Source organism: Bemisia tabaci, chromosome 3 (genome assembly GCF_918797505.1).
Source record: "Bemisia tabaci chromosome 3, PGI_BMITA_v3".
Lineage (NCBI taxonomy): Eukaryota > Metazoa > Arthropoda > Insecta > Hemiptera > Aleyrodidae > Bemisia > Bemisia tabaci.
Window position 1 is genome coordinate 47,843,732 of NC_092795.1, and position 24,308 is coordinate 47,868,039.

The following is a 24,308-nucleotide window of genomic DNA, read 5'->3' on the forward strand; positions in this document are numbered from 1 at the left end:
ACCATAGGAGTTCTTATAGCCGACTGAAGAAGGCGATAGAAAATCATATAGCTGGCTGTAGAAAGTGGAAAAAATCATACGGCCGGGCTACACGAAGCGATAAAAAATTATACAGCCGGGCTATAGTTCCTATCGCCGGGCTTTACACTTTATCGCCTGGCTGTTGCTTTTTCGCCATCGGCTATAAAAGGCTATAAGAAATTGTGTAGAAATTCGTGTGCTTTGTAAATCCTTAAGTTTGCACGGAATCACCTTAATATTTACAAAACGCACATTATATTTTCCTTTACTACATATTTTTTTTCATCAATTAAAATGAGAATAATCCATACAGAGGGTGCAAACATTTCAAAGTCATGAGTTGAAAAACGCTGACTCCACGAGATTAAATATTAGAGCCTAACACAAAGCGGAGCGGCGGCGCACTGGCGCCTACAAACCCAACAGGGATACTTCACGCATTGCGCAATGCGTGAAGTATCCCTGTTGGGTTTGTAGGCGCCAATGCGCGTTTTGCGCTAGCGGCCTGCCCGTCGCTCCGCGCCGCAGCGTACCACGGCGCTTGAAGCAACTATTTCACACCAGAGGTATTGCACAGTATCATACGAAATTGAAGGCGCTCCAACATATTGGGAATGGCAGGCATCCTTCAAAAGTACGGAGCTTTCCTCGCAAAATAAATCAAGATACTACGGCCCAAAAAGAGAGCGGTAGTCCAAAAACTCACTAAGTCCGTAATTAGTAACGTTTAGCATACACTTTATCGCCAGGCTGTTGCTTAATCGCCATCGGCTATAAAAGGCTATAAGAAATTGTGTTGCCGGCTATAGGAGCTATTGGAAATCTTACAGCCGGCTGTAGGTCTATGGTATTTTGGAACACAGATCTACTGCCAATTTTTACCAGGGGTTTGTTCGATTCTCTTTTTAAAAAAATAACATAGGAGGGAAGATCCTGAAATATCGCAAACGAGACACGCCTTTTTTGTAATTTCTTCGTCGACATATACATCGGTGGCCAAATTTTGAAACCACGTATCTCCGTCTGCGACTTGGCAAATTTTCCTATTATATTTTATTCTTTCTTTCTTCGGAAAAGTAGTCAACGCTACTTTCTTAGAAACTCCCTTAATTTTTTCCTCTATTAGCAGAATATTCTGTATGAATTTCAAGCGATAACGCTGGCTTTGTGTCTCACCTATAAAATAAAATAGGAGCGGAAATTTTTGAAACGCCACATTGGAGATACGTTGTTTTACATTTTGGCCACCGATGTGAGGCTCTGTGTACGGTCTTGGCGATCGATTTGACACTTCGCCGAGGTTAAAACAGATGTCGCGCCAAAGTAAGATTAACGTTACTTTACATTCCCTCCGGTTTACACCTCTCTGGTTCCCTTTTTATGTCATATCATAAAATTTACGATTATTCACGTAGCAGTTTATGGTGAAATACAGGAATGCGGCGCTTTTAAGGACGTCTCGAAACTCCGCGCTCGTCGTTTTCCGTTCGCGCGTTTCGGCCGCTCGGCAAAACCCCTCTGAATTGGACGTATTTCTATCAAACGGAACTATGTGCATTATGACATGAGCCCTGTTATGCATATATTCTTATGGGTCTCAGGGCTCATGTCTTAATGCACATAGTTCTGTTTGGTAGAAATACGTCCAAATAACCTTCGACGCTGAACGTCGTAACTACGCACGGGCTATATAGATTTACTATCCGTTCCGGACCCAAAGACCGTTAGTTCCGGATTTAGAGGCCGTAGCTTCAATTATTCCGGGCCCAGCGACCGGAGAAACAACTTTTAAAGCTGAGATGGTCGGCCTCTGGACCTGGAATGGATAGTTTATCTATACAGTGCGGAGAGTGCAGTCAGCTTTCCTATCTAAAATTTTTAGCGAGAGCTGCACTGCAAGATTGAAAAACGGAGGTTTTTGAGAACTTATTTTTTCATGTATGTATAAAGCCGCTTTTATAGCGCTCTCTGTCCCCTTTTGGGGGACTTTGGCGGCTTATTTTTTCATACTTCTAGAATTTGGGGAGTTGGATGTTCTCGGCTTTGACGACTTTCAAGTTTCATTAGCTCACATTGTTTAATGCTTGAACATGTTTTTTTTAAAAATTTATTTATAAAGCAGGTTTTCTAGCTAATTTTGGATGGCCGAAGTGCGAAATCATGTACCTCCGATTACGAGATTGTAGGCTTCCTGTGACACGTCATGGTTTCCTTAAAAAATTATTCATTTTAATTCATCGAAAATCTCCTTGTTTTCTCTATTCTCTATCAGCAGAATATTTTGTAAAAATTTCAAGTTATGAATTTGGCTTGTTTTTTCTCGAGAAAAGAAAGTAGACGCGGACATTTTGAAACACTGTAATGAAGATACGTGGTCTGGCACTTTTAGCCGTCGATATGTAAACATTAAAGAGACAAATCCAATTGCGTGTTCAACACGCTTCTATGTGAACACGAGTAAAAGTTTGTAGGTGCTTACAGGGTAAAAAATACCGAGTCGGAGTTAAAAACCTTTTAGATTTAAATAAAGGTGAAAAAAAGATAGAAAAAACTCCGGTTGTAGCCTCTATGTACAGCATGTTCGAAGTCAAAACAAATTAACGTTTAGGTGAGCTACCGGCGGGCGGATTTCCTGGCTTGTTTGTTTGATTGTTCGTTTTTAAACTTTTTTTTTCAATGAGCTTCGCGGCACTCGTGCCTTGGAGCATTTATATTGAATCCCTCGAAAAGTTCATTTTATTAACATGGTTCGGGTAACAAATTGTCCCCAAATATCCGAGAAGTATTGACTTTCCGCTTGAAAATTCATTACAATTTCTGTTCACCGCAATTTTTCGAGGTAACGGCGCGGTTTTTGAGCTCTGTTCGTAGAATTTTTCTCCGCCACATGAGCTGAGGGCAGGATATTGCACTCTGAAGTTAATCGAAGGGGTAGGAATTATTATGCTCGTAACCTGATGGCTTGTGCGGGAATTTTGCAGTCATTGGATTTTAGGACCAAGCATGTCAGCACGGTGACATTTGCAATGCTTGCAATTAACCATATTTCAGGATTTATGAATTCACCTCTCTTTTCTGGTAAAAATTTGAAATGTGAGATGATAGAGAACTTGCCTCATTACGAGCATGCATAAAAAGAAGGCGAATATTTCTGCTAAAATTATGGAAACGTGAAAACTCCGAGCTTGCGATTTTCAGAACTGTTGAAAGAAGAGTTTTCCATTGGTTTTTCTCAAAACCGTTTTTAATTTGAGAAATTGTTTCATTTTATGAAATTTTAACATTTCCTTGTTTTAGAGAATTTGACTCGAACCGAAAAAGATCTTTTTCGGTAATGAGGCAACTTCTCTATCATCTCATATTTTAAATTTTTAGAGCTTAAAAACGCACCAACACAGAAAAAAGCTGACCGCTTCTCAAATGCGAACGTATTAGAGCTTCCCCGCTTGTCTTTTTTTCTGAATGAAATGGGATTGTCAATAAGTAGATGACTGCCTCCGAAAAAAAAAAAAAAAGAAAAGAAAAAAAGCCTGGAATTTTTGACATGACTCCTTAAATCAAAATTTCAGGTGAACGGGGGACGGGGGCGCTTCGCAGAGCACATTTCTATAAGGAAATTGCATTGACGGAGCTCGCAACTTTTCCACCCCCGGGAGGAGGATTCGGGGTTTCAACTTTTCAAATTAACAGAAACTTTCCCTCTTTTTGGCGCTGTCTTATCAGAATGTAAACAACATTTAAACGAAACTTCTTTGTCTCGGATAAAAAGCGTAGTTCGGCGCTCGGCGGGGCTGAGCTTTATTTCGATCTTTTTATTCCCCCGCACGATCCGAACTTCTTTTCGGGAATCTTTCAACCCCCATCGCCGTTTTCTTCCAGCCCTGTCTAATTGCCTGACGGGTAAAAAGGTAATTTAAAGGCCGCAGATTAGCTCGATTAGAGGGGTAGTGTTTGGATCGAATGAGTGGCGGCCCGTGAAATTGTTTATGTTAATTTGCATCGATTAAATTCCAGCTCAAATGAGCAATCATGAAAATGGTCTACACTACCGTGCTAGGGCAAAAACGCCGTATGAACCAACAGGCGTTGCCAAAATTCCTTTGATAAAACATGAATTTCGTGGTAAACTTGTGGATATTTTCCTCGCAATTTTTCAGATAATTGTGTTCACAATTTCACCGGAAGTTCCTGAGACTTTAAAGGGAAATTATTCATAGCGTTCCTAAAAAATAAACATTTTCTCTGAGAAAATTTGGCAACACTTGAATGTTCAAACGATGTTTTGCCTTAGTACGGCAGTATAAAGCTGGCGCTTGTTTGTCCCTCTTTGTTAGTAGTTTCTCTGATTATGTAGATTCAAAAATATTCCTGGAAACTGAGGCAAATGCGGCGTTTGTACTAAATATACCTCGTTGCAAGTCTATTTACTTGGTTACATCCCTTGCGTGCAATAGCACCATTATCCTCAATAATGGTTGCACATTTTAGAAGGTAACATTAAGGACACTTCATTTTTTCATTCTTAGCTCCTGATCGAGCCATTTTTGAAAAATAAGGAAAGATGCGCAGATAGACGGTGAAACTGCAAGTTTCACTGTCGATAGTTGTGTAGTTTTCTATGTAGAAACTATGTTTTCTATGTATGTTGTTTATGTGTTGTGTTGTGAACTGTGTTGTGTTGTGAACTGTGTTTCTAAGTATGACAGGAAGTCTGCCACGTCGCAAACCGAGATACGCATTTCTGCAGTTTCACCATTTCTATTCGTTGGTTGCATTGGATTGGAATAGAACATTTTTTCAGGCACAATTTTAAAATATCTAGAAAAGATTGACGGCGTTTTTGCTTCAGACGGTAGTTAGATTTAACCAGTTAAGTGCCCGTCTGGAATACGGCCGTGCTATGGAAAAACGTTGTATGAACATTCGAGAGTTGCCAAATTTCCTCCAATAAAACATGTGATTTTGAGGAAAGTTATGCATATATTTTTACAATTTTCAGATATTTTAGATTAAACTGTGAACGATATTTTCTGAGAAATTCGACGACAAACGTTCACAATTTTCTCAGGAAATTCGGTTTTGATTGAAGGAAATATGGCAACGCCCGAAGGCTTGTGCGGCGTTTTCCCTTAGCTTGGCGGAATAGGCACGGGCACGACTGGAGCATGCTGTCTTGCTAAGGCACCTTCTTCAGTTGCCAAATTTTCGTTGATCAAACGCGAATTTTCAGAAAAACTTGCGAGTATTTTCCGATCAATTCTTCAGAGCGTTTTCTTCGTTATTAGATCTGTGTCATCTGAGAATTTTAAAAGAAAATAGTCATAACTCTCCTCAAAAATAAACATGTTATCGCAGAGAATTTGGCAACTCTTGAATGTTCATACGGCTTTCTTCCTTAGCACAGCATTAGTATTTTCCTAGCACGAGTATTTTCCGATCAATTCTTCAGAGCATTTTCTTCGTAATTAGATCTATGTCATCTGAGCATTTTAAAAGAAAATATTCATACCTCTTCTAAAAAATAAACATTTAATCGAAGAAAATTTGGCAACTCTTGAATGTTCATACGGCGTTCTTCCTTACCACGGCAGCATGGAGGAAATGAGGAGAGAAATGCGATTGTGAGCTCACCAAAATCATAGAGAACGAGCGAATTTTCCCACTCGAGAGCCGAGCCGCGGTTCCTAATGTCTCGTCGCATAAAGGGAATGCATTATTATTCATTCCAGCTTCTTTGATTAGAATCAAGTGTTCTGTGATTTACGCCCTGCGGTGGGCGAGCCCCGCGAGTTGGCAAGCAGCCCGACTCTGATTAGGATTAGCTGTCGGGAGGTGGATGGGGTGCGTTCAGTTTCAAGCTCCGCTATGCGGGGTGGGTTTATGATGGCGCGGGTGGGGGCCGAGGGGGATGGAGTTTTCACACTTAATGATGAAGACAAACTCACGCGCCGCACGACAACATCCACCGCCGCAGGCACCGCACACCCGATTCGTTCCGGCGATTTTTGGATCAAATTTGTTGCCGAAGGCGATTTCCGGGAGAATGGGACCAACCCAACGCGAGGTGATTAAAACGCAGGTATGCTCATCGTCGAAGAGCAACTAGACGGGTTTGAGGTTATTGCACAATTTAGTCCGTGTAAGCATCTGCCAAATGGGACCGCGTTTAGCAAAGAGGAATCAAGCCACGTCAGCTATAGCCAAATTTAACTGGGCAATGGACCACTCGACAAGGTACGAATTTAAGCAATCTGATATATGTTTCTGAACCAAAATTTTACGTAAAACACGGTTCACACAACGAAAATTACTAAATCCAACTCTTAACAAAGATATTAACGTTTTTATTACACATGGGTTCTGAGGAATTTGAACTGCCCACTCACAAGAAACTCAAAGGTCTACGTAATTGAGCAATGTTCATTTCCCTCCATAAGTTGTTCAAACTATAAGCAATTTGCTATAGCTGAGCCGAAGCGTCAAGATCAAGGTTGCCGGATTTTTATATCGCAGAGACTGACATGATAAAGTTTAGCGCGCGATGTGAATCATGTAGAGCATTGAGTTTTTCATGACCGGATGGTTTGAATTCACGCACTAAGAATCATTAAATATCTTCGTAAGGTTTGATTTCGGTACTCTCCGTTATGCGCATCGTGTTCTACGTAAAATATTGGTTAAGAAACATGAATCAGAATGTTGAAATTCGTACCTTGTCTAGTGGTCCATTTGATTTTTTACAAGAGAACGTTTGAGCGGATTCCTTTGAAAATTTTCAGGAATTTGCTTCGTACTACGTAAAAAATTCACTAAAATTGAATACAAATCCGCACAAGTGTTTTCATGCAAAATATTAAGGTGCTCAATTAATATTGGCAATAGCTGGTGTGATCTGCTTAACGCGGTCCAATTGAAAGCTCGATTGCACGAGGGGTAAACTCGCAATGCGCCACTCTACGCTGCCGATGAAGTTTAGTGTCTTTCAGATTCAAACGAGTGAAAAGGTTTAAAAAAAGGGGCCTGATTAAGTCTTCCCTGGCTCCGGATGTGTTGCTCACATAGCGCTTGAAGTACCATTACAAATAAGATAAACGGAACCAATACAACATGGAAATAGAAGGACGCGCGTTGAAGACGGCGCAGAGATACAACTATTCGTGCTTGATGGGTGTCCGTGTTGCATCTGCGATTATTGAAGGCGCTATGACGCGAGGCGTGAAGTCGCAATGCTCAGCTCCATGCTGCCACTGACTGAGATGTCGCTCAGATTCGAGAGAAAAGTTTAGAGAAGAGGTGGAAATGAGTCTATTTTATTTTTGTCTGAGTGTACACTCGATTTGTTCTTCTTCTTCTTTCAAATTTGATGTGTGATTATTTTTAGAATGTATTTATAGTAGACCTATATCTAAATCTAGTGCGCACCAGCACTATAACTCCTTCAGAAGGGATTGTCGGGTCAATTTGACCCGGCTTTAGAATTCTAGGGTAGTTATAAAAAAAATTCCCTTGCACTCGATTTTTTCTTCTCTTATAGTTTGACGTCTGATTTTTTTTTACAATATATTTGTAGACTCATATCTAAAGCTCGCAAGTACCGGCCCCACACAACCGGCGGGGCACGTGTTTTCGGCCAATTTGACCCGACTTTGGCGTCCAAGAACATTACAAAAGTATTGTTTGAAGTATATCCTAATTTTGTTTAGCATTATGACCCGGGTCAACGGATTGTCAAGTTTTTTTCTTTTTCTCTCTCTTAAAATAGGACGGAAAAAAAGATAACTAACAGGATTTAGAATTTCATCGGTGCTAAAGTAATAGTAGCTCTTATGTGTGTATATTTTACCAAAGGAACGAATTCCATTCTGAGGAGAAATGATTAACACAACTCATCTATCCCTACTTTAGTCGAAAATGTGGAGAATATGCACGTGTTTGAAATTTTGTCAGATTCCTGCCTGAGAACAAACCAATGAAGGAACTGCCCACGAGAATATCCTTGATTTCTAAAGTAAACAATTTTTAGAGGAGATATAACCAAATCACCTAACTTGTAAAATACATGCGTTAAAATGGGAAATGCCGCCTGATCACGCCACAAGGCGGCAGATTTTTTTCCCTTTCAATTCCATTTTTCAGCAATTTCCCAAATCAGAAAAAATCATGAACGATACTGCGAACGCAGCTCATTAAACACTCTCAGCTCCAGCAAAAAAAAAAAAAATATCGCGCAAATTCTGCTTTGTCTCCTCGATACTTGGTTGAGGCAGCTCTAAAAAAAATCTCACGATTGAAGCGCAGAGTGCAAAAAGAGCATTTATTGGTTACCATGTCTCAAAATATCACCTAACGTTTCACCCATTATAATTTAAGCAAATGTATATAATTTGTTGTAGATTTTACTGAATATTCTTAATGATTTTACAGTGCTGAAAATATACAATTTTAGAAAATTGACCCGATGGTCTCCTCTCTAAAATAAGAATTAACACTGGTAATTCTGCCGTGCCACGAAAGAACGCCGTATGTACATTCGAGAGTTGCCAAATTTCCCCGGATAAAACCTGCATTTTTTAGGAAAGTCATGCAAATTTTTCCCAGAAATTTTCAGATATCTTAGATTAAGTTACAAATAATATTGTCTGAAAATCTTGAGGAGAATTATTCAAAATTTTCTCAGTAAACTCAATTTGTATCGAAGGAAATTTGGCAACGTTTGAAGGCTCATACGGCGTTCTTCCTTAGCACGGCAGAATTCCGCAACACCGCAACCAAGAAATGCCCTTTTTGCACCCAACGCCTTAATTTCGCCGTGCGCGAAAACATAGTCAGTGGTTCCATCCCACCGTGCAGCGGGCCACCACAACATCGCTACCATGCGTCGATGCCCCCCTCCCTTACTATCCGACGAGGGATTAGTGGTAATGAGTCGCCACCCCCTCGCCCCCACCACGCCCCCCTTTATTTCCACGCAAATTTATCCGAGCCTCCCGTTCCCTTCTCTCTCCGGCTGGGCTCCACCTCGCGCTCTGTCCCCGGCACGCATCGCGGGACAATGCAGGTAACCAAAACGTAGCCTTTGAATTACGGGCGGGGACGCCGGGCCGGGACGGGTGTCTGGAAGGGGTCTCTGATTACGAGCTGTCAGGAGCAGGACTCCGAGATGCAACTTTCCACCAGCCGACTGCTCCGTTGTCGAGGAATACCCCTTGTTGCTAATTTTATGAGCTCCGCGCCATATTCGAAGGGAGTGAGAGATTAAGGGAGCGTTCATAAACATTAATGGACCGCGTTCAGCAGAACGGATGCAAGCCACATCAGCTAAGCAATTTAATTTTTTACATGAAAACGGTTAAGCGGATTTTTGTGCAAATATCAGTGAATTTTTTGCAAAGTACTAAGCAAATTCCTTAATATTTTCAAAGGAATCCGCATCTAAGTTCTCTTGTAATAAATTGAATTGCCCAGTTAAACTTACGGCAAAGGCTGATGCGGCTTGGCTCCTTTCTGCTAAACGCGGTCCATATTACGCAATGCACTTTTTCGGCATTTTTGACCCCGCGTCCTCCCCCCCCCCCTTGTAACGCTTTTGTGACGTAGATCCCTATGCAATAACACGTAAAAACAAAATGGCGTAATGCTCTACTAGCCCCCCTTGCCCCTAAAGCGTTACGTAATTTATGGACGGACCCTAACAACGAACTGAGGCTGAAGGGAAAGTAACGAATTGAAGATGATAACAGTGTAAAAAGTCTGGGTTGAATAATTGGTCTAATGTCGCATGAAAAATGTGACCGTAGGCCATCAAATTAAGTCTACAGTTCTACACTGTTAAACATTTTGGAGTGAAATTCTGTGTCAAAAGTCTATATAGCGCTCAAAAAAACCCCATTGATATGAATGCGGAGAGGGATCCGCATCTTTTCTCCTTGCGGGGTGACATACACTCTTACGGATCGGATTCTGTTTTTTTGCGGAGTGTCATACGTCTTTATGGTACTGATTTAACTTCACATTCCTATCACTCAGAGTTTTTGGCGCTGTATAGACTCCGGCACCGGATTCCCTTCCTCGATTTTGAACATTGTAAACTAGAATAATATTCATAGTAAATTTTCGGCGTGATATTATGACGTAAATTGGCCGATTATCCTACATGATATCAGCATAAGATCAGCATGACATCAGGCTGATGTAGGTTTGTTGCCATGGTGATGTCACTATCCTGACGTCATCGGATAATCGGCAAATTCACATTATAATATCGTGCAAACTTAAAAACTTCGCACGGAAATAGCCTCGTCATATTATTGCGAAACATTCAATTGTTTTGGTCAATTTTGCAACCATTGAATGGAGTCACGTTCATGCGTCCATGAGAAACGACAAACATTTCCGATTTAAGGAAGAGCAGATATGCGTTAATGGATTCAAATACGTAAATAGCTGTAAATTATACTTACTTCTAAAGTTTCAAAGAAAACGCATGCAGTAAAGAAGATGAATCTCAAATGGTGGTCTGGAGAACGACGCGCAAAAGTGCAATTTTTGCTATTTCGAGAAAAACGTGTTTGAAGCTTCAAAATCATATGGAGCCTTCGTGGCTGAAAGGAGGTTTAAACTCACTTTCCGATGCTTCAAAGTTGGATTGTACTTGCGAATTTTCCGCAGAATAAACTTTTAAAGTAGTTTTAGTCGAGTTCACGAATATCTCAATTTTTTCAACAACTGCAATTATGCGCCTTATCCTCCAAGCCCCTCAAATGTTAACAGGAAGATTTGGTTGTGATCCATTCATGTGACGCCATGCAGTGGGAACATACGGAAAACTTTTCCCAAAAAGTTTAAGAGCCTCTTTTTGTTTCATCCGATTCTCGCTCCCAGTACGGGAGAATGGATCACTAGACAAGGCACGAATTCAAACATTTTAATGCATGTTTCTTAACCAGAATAAAGAACCTTTCACGTAGAACATGACTTGCGCAACAAAAATTACTGAAACCAACTGCTAATGAAGATATCAACGTTTTTGTTTTACATTGGTTACGAGGAATTTGAACTGTCCGCTGACAAGAAACTCAAAGCTCTACGTGAGTCAAATCGCGCAATACAACGGTTTCAACAAGCTTCTCAATCGAGTAATGTTCAGTTCCCACCATGTGTTGTTCAAACTATAAGCAATTTGCTACAGCTGAGCCAAAGCGTCAAGATTAAGGTTGTCAGATTTTTATATCACAGAGACTCTCATGATAAACGTTTAGCGCGCGATGTAAATCACGTATAGAGCATTGAGTTTTCATGAGCGGGTGGTTTGAATTCACGCATCAAGAATCACTAAATATCTTCGAAAGGAGTTTATTTCTGTAATTTTCGTTGTGCGCATCGTATTCTACGTAAAATTTTAGTTAAGAAACATGTATCAGAATGCTGAAATTCGTACCTTGTCTAGTGGTCCATTTTGTAAATATTCTCGAAATTTTCCAAACATCGTTTCCTCTTTTGGAACTTTTCGGATTTCTTGCATTCGAGATAAACTTCATCTGAAAGCACAGCAGCTTTAATTGCTAAATGAGCTCGTCCTTAATCGGGCACTTACTATCAAGAATTATTGAATATAGGTAAGGATGTGATTTCGGTAATTTTCGTTGTGCGCATCGTGTTCTACATAAAATTTTGGTTAAGAAACATGTATCAGAATGCTTAAACTCGTACCATGTCTAGTGGTCCATAGTGGGAGCGCATTTGTCTTTTCCCGGCTCGGCTTGGCAGCGCGACATCGATTTTCGAGTCGCGCCGCCTCTGCGGCAATTCCACTGCCGCTTGCTTAAATAAACGTGTTTGTTAATGGAGTTTAAATAAAAAAAAAGCTTTCTCTCCTCTCATTCCGTCCTCGCGGCCGTATCTCTCGGCCGTTCGCTTTGTTATTTTCCTCGCAAAAATCCTGTCAACCTGATGAGGATTTATCGCCCGTTGAGCCGCTGTGAAGTCGTCGCTGGGACTATCGGGACTCGGCGGAAGAGGTCGCTATCAATTCTCCGATGCGGCACCGTTGCGACACTCAATTTTTCCAAACGCATCAATGTCCGATATGACGTGATTGAATTAAATTGGGATCTCCGTTGACACAGGGCGTAGGGAGGTTTTTAGCTTCCCAGTTTACTCTGTCTTGAAAAAGCGTTTATTGTATCGGCGAGGACGTATTTATGCTGAAAGGAACTATGTGCATAAGTATTGCGTGCGACATAGTTCCTTGCAGCGCGAATACGTCCAGTTTTACTTGTTGGGCGAGTGAGCCCGTTGAGTTGGACGTATTTGTGCTGAAAGGAACTAAGTGCATAAGTATTGTGTGCGACATAGTTCCCTTTAGCGCAAATACGTCCAGTTTTACTTGTTTTTCATGATCCGGACCTCGTTGCAGAGAGACTTTAAATCCTCGGTACCTCGTCACCTTCCGGCCAAAGTATCACAAGCGCCATGAGACGTTTAAAAATATCCGCTGCCATTTTATTTTTTTACGGAGGAATGGAGATGTTGCATGTGTGCGGAATTTGCAATTTGACTATTGATACCTACGTAAAAGTTCGCGGAAAACACGATGGTGCCGCTGGTTTTCTCTGAAATCAACTCCCAAGCTCAAAAAAAGCTCTCAAGTTGAGGCCAAAATGGAGGGGGTATCCCACGCTATCCTGAGAGTCCACCTTAACATCAAGACAAACTCTTCATGCAAAGATAGGGAGCAAATACATTAGCAGGGTTGCCGTGTTTTCAGTTTTAGAGTCCCCAAATAAAGTGGCAGCCCTGTCAATGTATTTGCTCTCTATCTTTGCATAGAGAGTTTGTCTTGATGTAGAGGTGGACTCTCAGGATAGCGTGGGATATTCCCTCCATTTTGGCCTCAACCTGAGAGCTTTTTTTAAGCTTGGGAGTTGATTTCAGAGAAAACCAGTGGCACCATCGTTTTCTCGCGAACTTTTATATAAGAATCAATAACCAAATCGCAAATTCCTCACACAGGCAACATCTCCATTGTTCAACAAAGCTGTCCGAAAATTTCACTGAGTGTTCTTGGTGCTGCCGATTCGGTGATATTTTCAAACAGGTTCAACCACAAATTTCTCTGTAGAAATATAAAATGGCGGCGGAAATTTTTAAACGCCGCATGAAGCTTGTGATACTTCGGCTGGAAGGTGACGACCTCTGCATGTAGCAATTCGGCGATGAAACCATAAAACTACGTATCTCGATCTGCAGACTTCCTGTTGTACTTTATCATAAATGGAAAACTACTCAAAGTCAATTCTTGAAAATTTCTGTGTTTTTTCTTCTCTGTGCAAATAAAACACCGCGAAAATTTCAAGAAATGATACTGATTTGTTTTCCTTCAAAAAAATAAAATGCGAGCGGAAATTTTTAATCACCGCAAACGTGGTGTTAGTTTCACCGACGAGTTGTTGTTGTTGTTGTTTTTGTTTTTTTTTTTTTTTTTGCAACTTGCTAAGAATACAGTTGATATAATGATGTCTGATAAATAAGGGCAAGAATTTTCCTAGGTGAGTTTTTGCAAAATAAGTTAAGTTTCTGAAACCTTTCGCTCGATTTCATGTTCCATAGTCATCATGGGGCTGTTGACCTCTGATTATAACTTTTACGAAGTAGGCAATATATCGGTGCGGCCGACGTCTTTAAATTATATTGTCTCTGATCAAAAACGTTTTGAAAGGGAAATATGAAGCTCCGTTTCAGAGGTTGCATTATTATTATGGGAGCCCCAGTATCTGTATCGAAGGACAAAATAGGCCGAGCAAACAACCCTCTTTGTGCGTTGAAATGTCGCCTTTAAACGATAGAAAAGGTTACAGCAGCGGAAAAACGCCATACGGGAGGCAGCAGCACCGAGCAGTAATTTCAGCCGTATACTGTCGTGATAAGATAAAACGTTCTATGAACATCTGGACGCTGCCAAATCCCCCAAATAAATATTACAATTTTCTTGCAAATTATACTGCATTATTTCCTTCGGTTAGTTACATAGAATTCAGGGCTTAATTAAATTGATCTGAAAATTTCCAAGAAAAAAATTATAACTAATTCGTAAAATGAATATTTTGCTAGAGGAAATTTGGCAACGTTTGGATGTTTATACGGCGTCCTTTCCCAGCACGGTAGCATAGGACGCGGAAAAACTGCTGGAGCGAGATGCAACGCGGGCAGTATCCTTAAAAGCCCAAGGCGCTCCAATTATCTTTGATCAAAGCGAAATTTACATGGGCTATGCGGTGCCCTCACCGTTTCTCCACCCCGCGTGCGGCGAGGAGTTTCGCCTCGATTCCCTTTTATTTCATGCGTTTAAAGGCCGCCCTTCTAACAATGTTGCTCTTTCTCCTTTTCTGTTTTTTTCGTTTGTTTTTCGTCTCTTTCTATATACTTTTTCTTTTACTTTGTCTCTAGTTTGTTTCGTAGTACTCTATCTCTCTCTTTACGAGGACAGTTACGAGAGAATATTTTGTCCTTCCTCCGAAAAGAAATTAAGATTTTAATGAGTAATAGTTAAAATCAATGTGTATTGCGCGGAATACGAGGAGCCCTGCGTAAACACCATTTTGATGAACAGTAAATAATAGGCTCTGAGTGATAAAAGTGTTAGAGGAAGAACTATACGCAAGATATAGGGAAAAAAATATAGTCCGAATACTGTAAATAATAGGATGGAAGAACATTGCTGGATCTACGCTGTTCTGTGGAGAAATTATAGTCAGAAAATCGAAAACTTAGAATTAGTTTTACAAAATGAACTTTGATGAGTTTAAATGCAACAATGAGGGGTAAATAACTACTAAGATCAGGCAGATGCATTGAATCTCGATAAATTTTAAAAATTATGCGTCTAAAAAATAATACGACGCAAATATTGTTCGTCTAAAATGTATTCCAGGATATTGCGGTATTGCTTCAGCAGATTGTTCACTCATCTTGTGCACGTACATTTAGATGGTGAATACAGAAAAATTTGTACCTCGATTTGCGACGAGCAGATTTTTGTCACAATTAAAAGAAAAAAAAAACAAAAAGCTTTACTTCTTAGAATTTTTACCGATTTTTTTCACCGTACACAGAATGTTTTGAGAAAATTTCGAAAAATAACGTTCATATCAGTGCACCACCTCCTTTTTCTATGAAACCTGCAGGAACCGCAGAGCATAAGAACGGTTTTCTCCGTTCACCATAGATTTATCTGTGTCGAGAAGATGCGTGTGGTATGTGTTGTTGACGGTAAAGGTTCATCTTCTTAAAATCGAACTTTTCTTGCAAAATGACAACCCATGCGCGCGAGGAGAACGGTATTAAATAGAAGGATTCTCCCAGAATGTTACGGCAAGCAATCACTAGAGCCTTAAATTTGGGGCGCATCATGTGAGCTTGAAAGAGGATTTTAAGAAGAACTGGCGGCACCTGTGTTTTTCTCACGAAACTTCACAGCGAACTGAAATTGAATATTTAATTTCTAAGATTCTACGGGAGCTCAGTTGCTCCGCAGTTGCGTACGAACCTTGTACACTGATTACTGAAAATTGATTGACACAACATCGCAAGATATGGGCTTTGTCGATGAGGGTCATTCGATATAGGATCAGTGAAATTTCAATAATCAGCCCGCTGATTTGAAGTCGACAGGTATCTAGATTCAGGAATCAGAAAGATGACCTGATTCGTGGAGCTGTTTTATATACGGACGTATTTATGCTAAAAGGAACTATGTGCATAGAATTTGCATGCAACATAGTTCCTTTAAGCATGAATATGTCAAGCAGCTCTACTATTTTAACGGTGAAACTCCTAATTAAAAACCTCTGCTCCTATTTTACTTTTTTAAAGGAGGACAGATAAATTGACGGTGTCAGTCCGCAACTATACGTATCTCGTTTCCGGCGCAGCATTTAATTTATTTAAAAGAGAACAAATCGACGCCATTTCTTGAAGTTGTCGCAGAATTTTCTTCGTACAGAGAAGAAAAATCATGGCAGTTTTTACGAATTGTTTTCCATTAAAAAATAAAGTATGACAGGAAGTCTGCAATGTCACAGACCGAGATACGTGGTTACTGACTTACAATGTCGAAATATCATTCCTTGAAAATTTATCAGAGTTTAGCTTCGCTTGGAGGAAAAAAATTTCCGAAGTTTTTAAAGGTTGACGTTGATTAGGTCTACGTTTAAAAAATGAAGTATGTACTTATGACAGGAAGTCTGCAACGTCGCAAACCGAGGTACATGCTTCGGGAGTTTCAACGTAGATTTGTAGTTCAAGAATAATGGGCATTTGAATAACCGTATAAATGGAGTATAATGAAGTAGGGATTCTGTTACAGGGGTCGTTTTACTCTGATTATTGGGATGTGAGCTGACGTCAATGGAATGATTGGGGGAGGCGACCGGAACCTCACTGCTATGCCTCCACCAAGATGACGTCATCCTCCCAGCTCCAGAATCAGCAGGCCGACAACTCAGATATCGTAAGTTGCACTCTCTTTCATCTTAATTCAGGGTCGCATTTGCGCTCGGGGGCCCGGGGTGCTGGGTAATTGAGGCCCCGAATCCCAAAATTCAAGGGCCTGATGTCACCCAAAATTCCAGGCTTAGGGCCTCTTTAAATCAGTCTCATAGACTCCAAGGACCTCTGAGGATCCGGACTTTGAAAAAAATCGCCCAGGGAGCCCAGGGTGCTACAATACACCGGAAACCTGAATAATCCGGCTCTATTTTGAGTTCACTACTTGTCTTGCAAGAAATTATCTGTATTTTTATAGCCGCGCTCATAACAGCATCGCATTCTTGAGACTTTTGTTAGGTCAATAAACTGGAGAGAAATCAGTTTAATTATAACGTCATATTGTTCCTAGTTAAATGCTCAGTACCTTACGCAATGAGGAAGACGTGGCGAAAAATGGCGAAAACTTCCGAGAGTGGAAGGAAAAATTAATTGATGAGGTAGAATGTGAAAATATCGATGGACTCAGTTAAATCAATCTGCTTTCCTCAACGATAGTTATACGAAGCTTCATTGTGATGAAATTGGCTTCACTTCTTCCAAGAGGAAAAAAAACTTTCAGGAAGAGTTAAGGGTAAGTTATGTGGCTCATTTAAGTGTAATCATGACTCATTTAATCTAGCTCTTTAAATATTTTTTTCAAATGCGAAACTCTGTAAATCGTCTCAATTAAATATATTGTAAAATTTAATAAGATTTCATGCTATTAAAAATTGCGATTCAAAACTAGTTTCATTCAGAGAATTTTTTGTCGGGAAAAGTTAAGACGTAGATAGAAATTTGATCGGGATCCGACCATTAAATCGTGCACGCTTGCCAATGCGACGTCGCGACGTCGCGTATGTAAATTACGTGAAGATAACAATTCAAACTCTAGTGCGATGGTTTTGCCTACGCACCGATTTGAAGGCGATTTGGATCGTGGCTTCCGAGTCCCTTTTCGGGAGAAAAAATAAACTCATCCGGGTTATTGAGAGGTTCCTCTTATTTTAATTCCAATTTAATCTTTTGAATGCAACCATGCAATTATTTTCCCCCGGCCTTTAAATTGGACTGCATTTTGCAATTTGGACCTATAAATTCCGGTCCGGTTTAAAAACAATGTATGTGCCATTAGTTTCTCTATGCACATAAGTGTTTTTTCAGATGAGCTAGACTTTATAGGTCCAAATTGCAAAATGCAGTCCAATTGGACTTGAATTTCGTTGATTAAAACACAATTCGCTCTGCCTCATGCAGTTATTACTCCTTTTTTGCGATGGATCACAAACTTTTTTGATCCCATAGGAAGAGGTGATTAGAAAGAGAGTGCGAGGGCTCAAGGTTATCTTTTTTCCACAAGAAAGAAGTAACCTGAATGTGCCCTGAAGAAGATGTCTTGAGCCAGCCTATAATCGCTTGAATCAAGCAAATTTCTTCTTACAAGTAACTGTCTTCTTCATAAAACCATATCATCTGCTAGATTCACTAGGACATTTTCTTTCGCTGCAAGTTTCAGAATAAGTATTAGTGCTTGAATCGAACCATTTTTTTTTTAAATTTTAGATGTACGATGAATTTTTAGTCCAAGCAACAATGCTTATTGCTCCGGAAAATGTTCGGGTGGTCTCAGAGCTCACCACGTAGCCGCCTTGCCATTACTGTTGCATTACTGTACATTGTTTGCTTAAGAATATAATTATAGCAAAACTACGCAGAAATACACATCATGTTGTCAAATTCAAAGTTTTCAATGCGTTGGGAAATATTCTTGATCAGATTTTGATGTAATCCAGAACACGATTCGGCAAGGATGCTTTCCCCCTCTGTGGCAGTTTGACGCATAGGATATCTAAAGCGATACGAAAATGTTCAGTAAACACGATTATTTATTTACGCGGCTCCAGATTCATTGAGATTTTGAAACGCTCCGCTAAATACTTAATGAGCCCTCTTCCGCTTTTTCGATACGCATGTTTCAGTTCGTAAGTTTTCCAAAACTCCCCCAGTGTGTCCGTAACCGCAGCTGAGTGGCATCTCGAAGGTTCTCGTGGGAGCATACATGTTGCCTCTCAGACCCTAAATGACTAATTAATTTACGATAAGTGCCGAATTCTGGTAAAATTGCACTGCGCAAGAGATTGAAAATTCAATAAAAGCAAAAAAATATTCACTCCTATTCTGGACCTCGCTTGATAATGCACGACCATACTTTAAAACTCCATTCGATCCATTTCAGCTTGATTTTAAAAATGCTGCCAAATTTCGCCTAATTGCTCAATTTACTGAGTTGCAAAGTAGCTGGCGCGTAAAATTTTAGCTATAAAATTGATCAATTTGTGTAGAATGGTATCACTGGTATTCTTTTTTACTCGAAGGATCGAGTTATATATCGCATATTGATCGAGTGAACCAATGCGGCCCATTTTAGATCAATTTTCTAGACAGAGCGAGGAATTTTCGGACAGCTCAATATGCTGAATTGCAAGGTATACTTCGATGCTAAGAACTTCAGCTGTGAAACGGGTGATTCCATACAAAATTGTTTGACTAGGTAATTTGTTGCGAGTCTGTTTTTTTCGGAATATTGAACTTCATGAAATGTGGCGGTCTGAGGAAACCACTATTTTACAAAGAAATAATCGCAGAATTTGACCATGTATTATAGACTCGACAGACTTTCAGTTTATGGTTCAATTTTTACATTACGAAAACCTCTGTCCCTTGAACGCAAAATGCTGTCTACGTGCGGAAATACTCAGGCGCTCTTCGCTCTAGCTAAAAATTTCAATAAAGAAAAAAGTAACGATGAATTAATGATAACTCTGGTTGATTTTAGGGCCAAAAAGGAGTACAGTATGTTGTGAAATCGATAGTTTTTATATCTCATAAAAAAAATCACAGGATCGGAAGTTTTTTTTGCACTTCATACTGTACTATTCAAATTAATGCTAGTACCGAGTACCCATTGCGTTCAATAAAAAGAAAAATGTGAAAGAATAGGAGGGATAAAAATGAAAAGAGGATAACAAAATTAAAGTGTAGGGATAAAAAAGACATTAAATGCGCGAGCTGATACCGATAGCGAGTTGACACATATAGCTGCTTCGTTTCGATGGGGGGCTGGATCAGAAGTTGAAAGTTGGTACCTCAATGAACGACTCTGCGAGTGCGACGCTGGTGTTCGAAAAAAGGGCTTTCATCCTCGCTTAATTTGACATTCAGTCGTTGAGGCTAAATTCAATTACTTCCGCATTCTGCCTTTCTATTTGAGTCGGGTTGCTATAAAGGAACCCTAACTCCTCCCCTTCATCCTTAAACCCTGCTCACTCATTCATTCTCATCATTCGTTTTGACTTTTTGAGTGACATGCACACGCCCATTCAGCAGCATCCAGTCGGAACCTCCTGTGACGAAGAAAAAAATAGGGCAATCACAGAAATCAAACTGCAATGTATGCTGAAATAATAAGAGTCTTGACCTTGGTATGCCTTAAACAAGAATTTTACCTTGACCAAAGACTGGTTTACACGACTGATTATCTCGATTACCTGAGCCAAAACCTTTGATGTATCATACGAACCGAATGTTTTCCTCCGCACATGTTACCCTATTATCTACATATAGTTATCTTTACAAAGAAGCTTACTGCGCATGACCTGAAAATAATTATGAGACTTAAGGATGGACACTGAGAGGGTTTTAATGGCCGTAGAAAAGCAAATTCGTCGTAGCTTTTAAAAATATTCGTTACACTTTTTTATTTTTTCATATGGAAGCAGTTGCGTGTTTATTTCTTTTATTTTGATCGTTCCGAAAAATTGGGCAAAAATCATTCCTCACTTCAATGCGATTTCATTTATCTTTTCATCAAAAGAAGAGCAACAGCTTGAATCTTGGGGTACGCCAGAGGGTGCAGGTTACCTCAGTCGAATCTCGCTTTAATGATGTGATGTTGTCTCTCAAACTGCGAACAAGCAACTATTCGAACTCCGGTGCAGTGGTTTTGCCTACTCTCCTAAATCAAGGAGTTTTTACCGTTGTCAAATACGATAGTGTTCAAAATCTCCCTCACTACACATAGAATAAAATTAATTTTAGCTTTTAAATCGACAACACATTTATTTAATGTTGGCATATTGAAAAGTGTGCAATTTTCTTATGGGCTCGCACGAAGAAAGCAATGATTTATTGAAACTATTTTGCGACCATGCTGTCTTTGACCGGCAGTCGAGATGAGCGATTAATATTTATTGAATCGAAGAGCGACAGTGCCGCAAAGCCATGTTGCGGGATGAGCATAATAAAACTCACGCGACTTTCACTCTGAAGAGAAGAGGATGTCTTTCTTTTTACAAATCAAAATAAACCCTCAGTCTTTAAATAATGCTTACATCAATGTCGTAAAGGTTCATTTCGAGGTGTAGAACCTTAATAAAACAACAGTCCTTAAACCTCTAGGAGTCTTGGTGTAATTACGGTCATCTACAAGACAGCTTCTTTCATTAGGGAAGCCATGTGTAAGAAATAATAACTCATTCCTTGTCATCATTTACAATGTAAATGTAACATCTACAATTTTTTGTATATTGAGAGAATTAAAAACGATCGTCAAATGTCCATCGTCCACGCTCTCAACATACAAGTAAAGTAGTACTGCGATACATTTATTTCATTCAGTGGCTTAACTTCTGTGGTCGTATAGTCTATAAAAGCGAAGTATGAAACATAAATAGAGGAAAACCTCTAATTTTGACGGTTTAAGGTTTCATAAACTTGCGTCAGCATCTACTAAAACCATAACATTTTTGCTTTGATATTTTTCATTGTCCCCCATGAAAAATCATAGCAATCCTCTGCGGCATGAGGATCCCTTCATTAGAAACTTTGAATGAATTCATGTAAATTTCAGCGATATCATCATTTTTCTGACGCTATTTCTGTCACTCGATTTGACTTCCCTTCATTAGACTGTAGACCGAACGAGCCTCCCATAGGAATACAGTAGTCGAGGAAACAACTGTATTCCGGTCTTATCTTAACGTCGCGTCGCACAGTGGATCGAGTCAATTAGAGAGGTCGGACATGAAATTTTTGACTGAAACTGCAAATTTAGATGTGTAAATCGTTACATTTTAAATTTCAGGGGGTGTTTCTGGAAGAAAATTTTACGAGAACACAAATAAAACCACTTATAGAACATCATAGTTTTACAGCGTCCGAAACTCACAGGCGCCAACGCGCCAAATACGCCTAAGAAAGCGGTCATGGCGCCTAAAAAATGATGGCTCTGCGTCAACGTGACCCCTAAAAATTGCCATCACCCCCCCCCCCCAAAAAAAAAATTCCTAATTTTTCTTTTTTGTGAATTTTCAAAATTTTCCCCAAGTTACAGTTACTAGTTCTGTGACTAAAACATCTTGCGTCTAATTTTTCACTAAATGCGTCGTGATATGTAGGCAAGAAGTCAATCTGGCCCCTAAAATATCTTCAATGGCCCCTAAAAATCGAGCTTGATGCGCCACATGGCTCCTAAAACTCAAAGGTGAGTTTCGAACACTGGTTTTGTATAAACGGAGTTATAAGCGTTTAAAGTTTCCAAATTTTGTCCGACCTCTCCTATCGACTAGATCCCCTGTGCGTCGTGCCGCTCAAGGCAGGGCTGGTTCCGTAGAGAATGACTTGTGTTTTACGGCTCCAAAGGAGAGAAAAGGGAGCGACCACGGCGTAGTATGACTCATGTAAAATGCATGCCAGTTTTGATGTTGTTTCAATTGCCCCGTAGAAGCCTCCGAGTCGAGCGAAAAATTGCCAGACTTTCCCTCGTGATTTGTACGATTCGTCGCACACTGGACCCAGTCAATAGGAGAAGTCGGACGAAAACTGGAAACTTCGAAAGCTTTCATTTTTGAAAATATGAGGTGCGAGGTTAGGTAAGTTTAGGTTAGGTTAGGCTTGGTTAGGTTAGGTTTGGTTAGGTTAGGTTAGGTTTGGTTTGGTTAGGTTAGGTTTGGTTTGGTTAGGTTAGGTTTGGTTTGGTTAGGTTAGGTTAGGTTAGGTTTGGTTAGGTTAGGTTTGGTTTGGTTTGGTCAGGTTAGGTTAGGTTTTTTTTAAAAAAAATAACAGTTTAGAGAAAGAGCGTTCCAGTTCCAGAGCGTCTAGTTCCAGAGCGTTTCTAGAGCGTGACGAAGGGGAGGGGTCCGATTTTCAGTGGAAAGTATTTTTTACTGATAATCCCACGGCCCAGTAAATGAATCATGAGAAGAAATTAGGAAACACGGCAATCGACAAACATGTTTTCCTAGTTGATCATCAATGTAGGTTGTTGAAAACGTATCATTTTTTGTACGCGAGGGATTAGCATTATAAACTCGACCCAACAGGCGAAGGCCGCTGGAGAGGGGGGTGGTGTCTGGTCATTGCACTCGTTTATTCACTATTTCATGCGGCGAGTCAATGACAAGCCACCGCCATGTCCTCCAGTATGATTGGGCGCTGAATACAAAGCTTTGACCTATCCTAGTTCGATATTAAATTCCGTGTTTTACCTTGCGGTCTGGCAAGCGGTGTTCCACTCTCTAATCCCGCGCACAAATCGTGAGGAACACAAGCCAATTGTTGCATTCGATTGCATTAAACTTTTCCGCGTGTGTGCTAAAAAATGCACTGAGATACTAAATTAATACAATTTTTTTTGTTGGTGTGCGTCAACGAATATGATTCGGAAATCAGTGTTCGATCGCCACAATCTTCAGAAAGAGTCCCCTGCAATGTGCTTATAAGAGGGCTTTCGACTTTGGCAAAAATTGTAACCACCAAATTAATATTTATTGGGATTGAAAGAATCTTATTGGTTCTCACGTTTGAATGAGGTGTAAACAGTCGAATATGTTATTTTGTCAAACGCATATGGCGTTGAAGATACACAAAGTTTTCGCATATTTTTGACGAATAAATCTCATCAATGCAACAGTTTTGACTAACGGCGCATTTTTCTTACTCTTTATATTCCTCCTTTTTTTTCAAAACGATCATCTATTATTGGACGCATATTTTGTGCAAACTTTACGTTCACTTTGATCAAATTTCAAAAACAAGAGACACCGAAACACGGATTGATGACAGCACAGAATTTTAACTACACGAGCTTCATGCGATGTCCACGTTGCAGAAGCATAATTGAAGGCGCGATGGCGTGAGGCGTAACTCGCAGTGCTCCGCACTTTATGCTGCCAATGAGGTGTCGCTCTAATTTGGGAAACAATTGAGAAAACATGGCCCGATTACATCTTTCTTATCTTTGCATGTATTGCTTACTCAGCCCTTGAAGTGCCACTACAAATAAGACAAACGGAACCAACGTAACATGGAAATAGGACAAGTGAAAGGACGCGCGTTGATGACGGCGCGGAGATACAACTATTCGTGCTTGATGGATGTCCGTGTTGCGTCTGCAAAATTGAAGGCGCTATGGCGCGAGGCGTGAATTCGCAAAGCTTCGCTCAATGCTGCCACTGAGGTGTCGCCTGGATTTGGGAGAAAAGTTTAGGAAAGAGGTCGAAATAAGTCTCTTTTTGGCTGCGATGACAAATGGCTCGAATTGTTTTTTCAATTTGATATCTGATTCTTTTTTACGATGTATTTGTAGACCTACATATTAAGTTCTTTTGTACCAGAGGAGGATTCAGCAACTTGGCAACACCGTATTACCTCCTTTAAACCTATGTTAAATAATCGATTCTTGTCGGAACACCTGGCCCCTCCAA

At 40.1% G+C, this 24,308-nt stretch overlaps 1 protein-coding gene across 2 annotated transcripts in view; it reads left to right on the top strand.

Annotated features, from left to right (window-relative positions):
- Positions 1-24,308, top strand: part of LOC109030553 (transmembrane protein 151B) — a 158,674-nt gene that overhangs the window by 8,205 nt on the left and 126,161 nt on the right. For both annotated transcript variants that reach the window (XR_011899574.1, XM_019041560.2), the window contains exon 2: positions 16,385-16,528. Coding sequence is in view for 1 of the 2 variants with exons in the window: in XM_019041560.2 (XP_018897105.2) it covers positions 16,478-16,528 (51 nt within the window). In the remaining variant the exon portion in view is untranslated. The remainder of the gene's footprint in view (positions 1-16,384; positions 16,529-24,308) is intronic.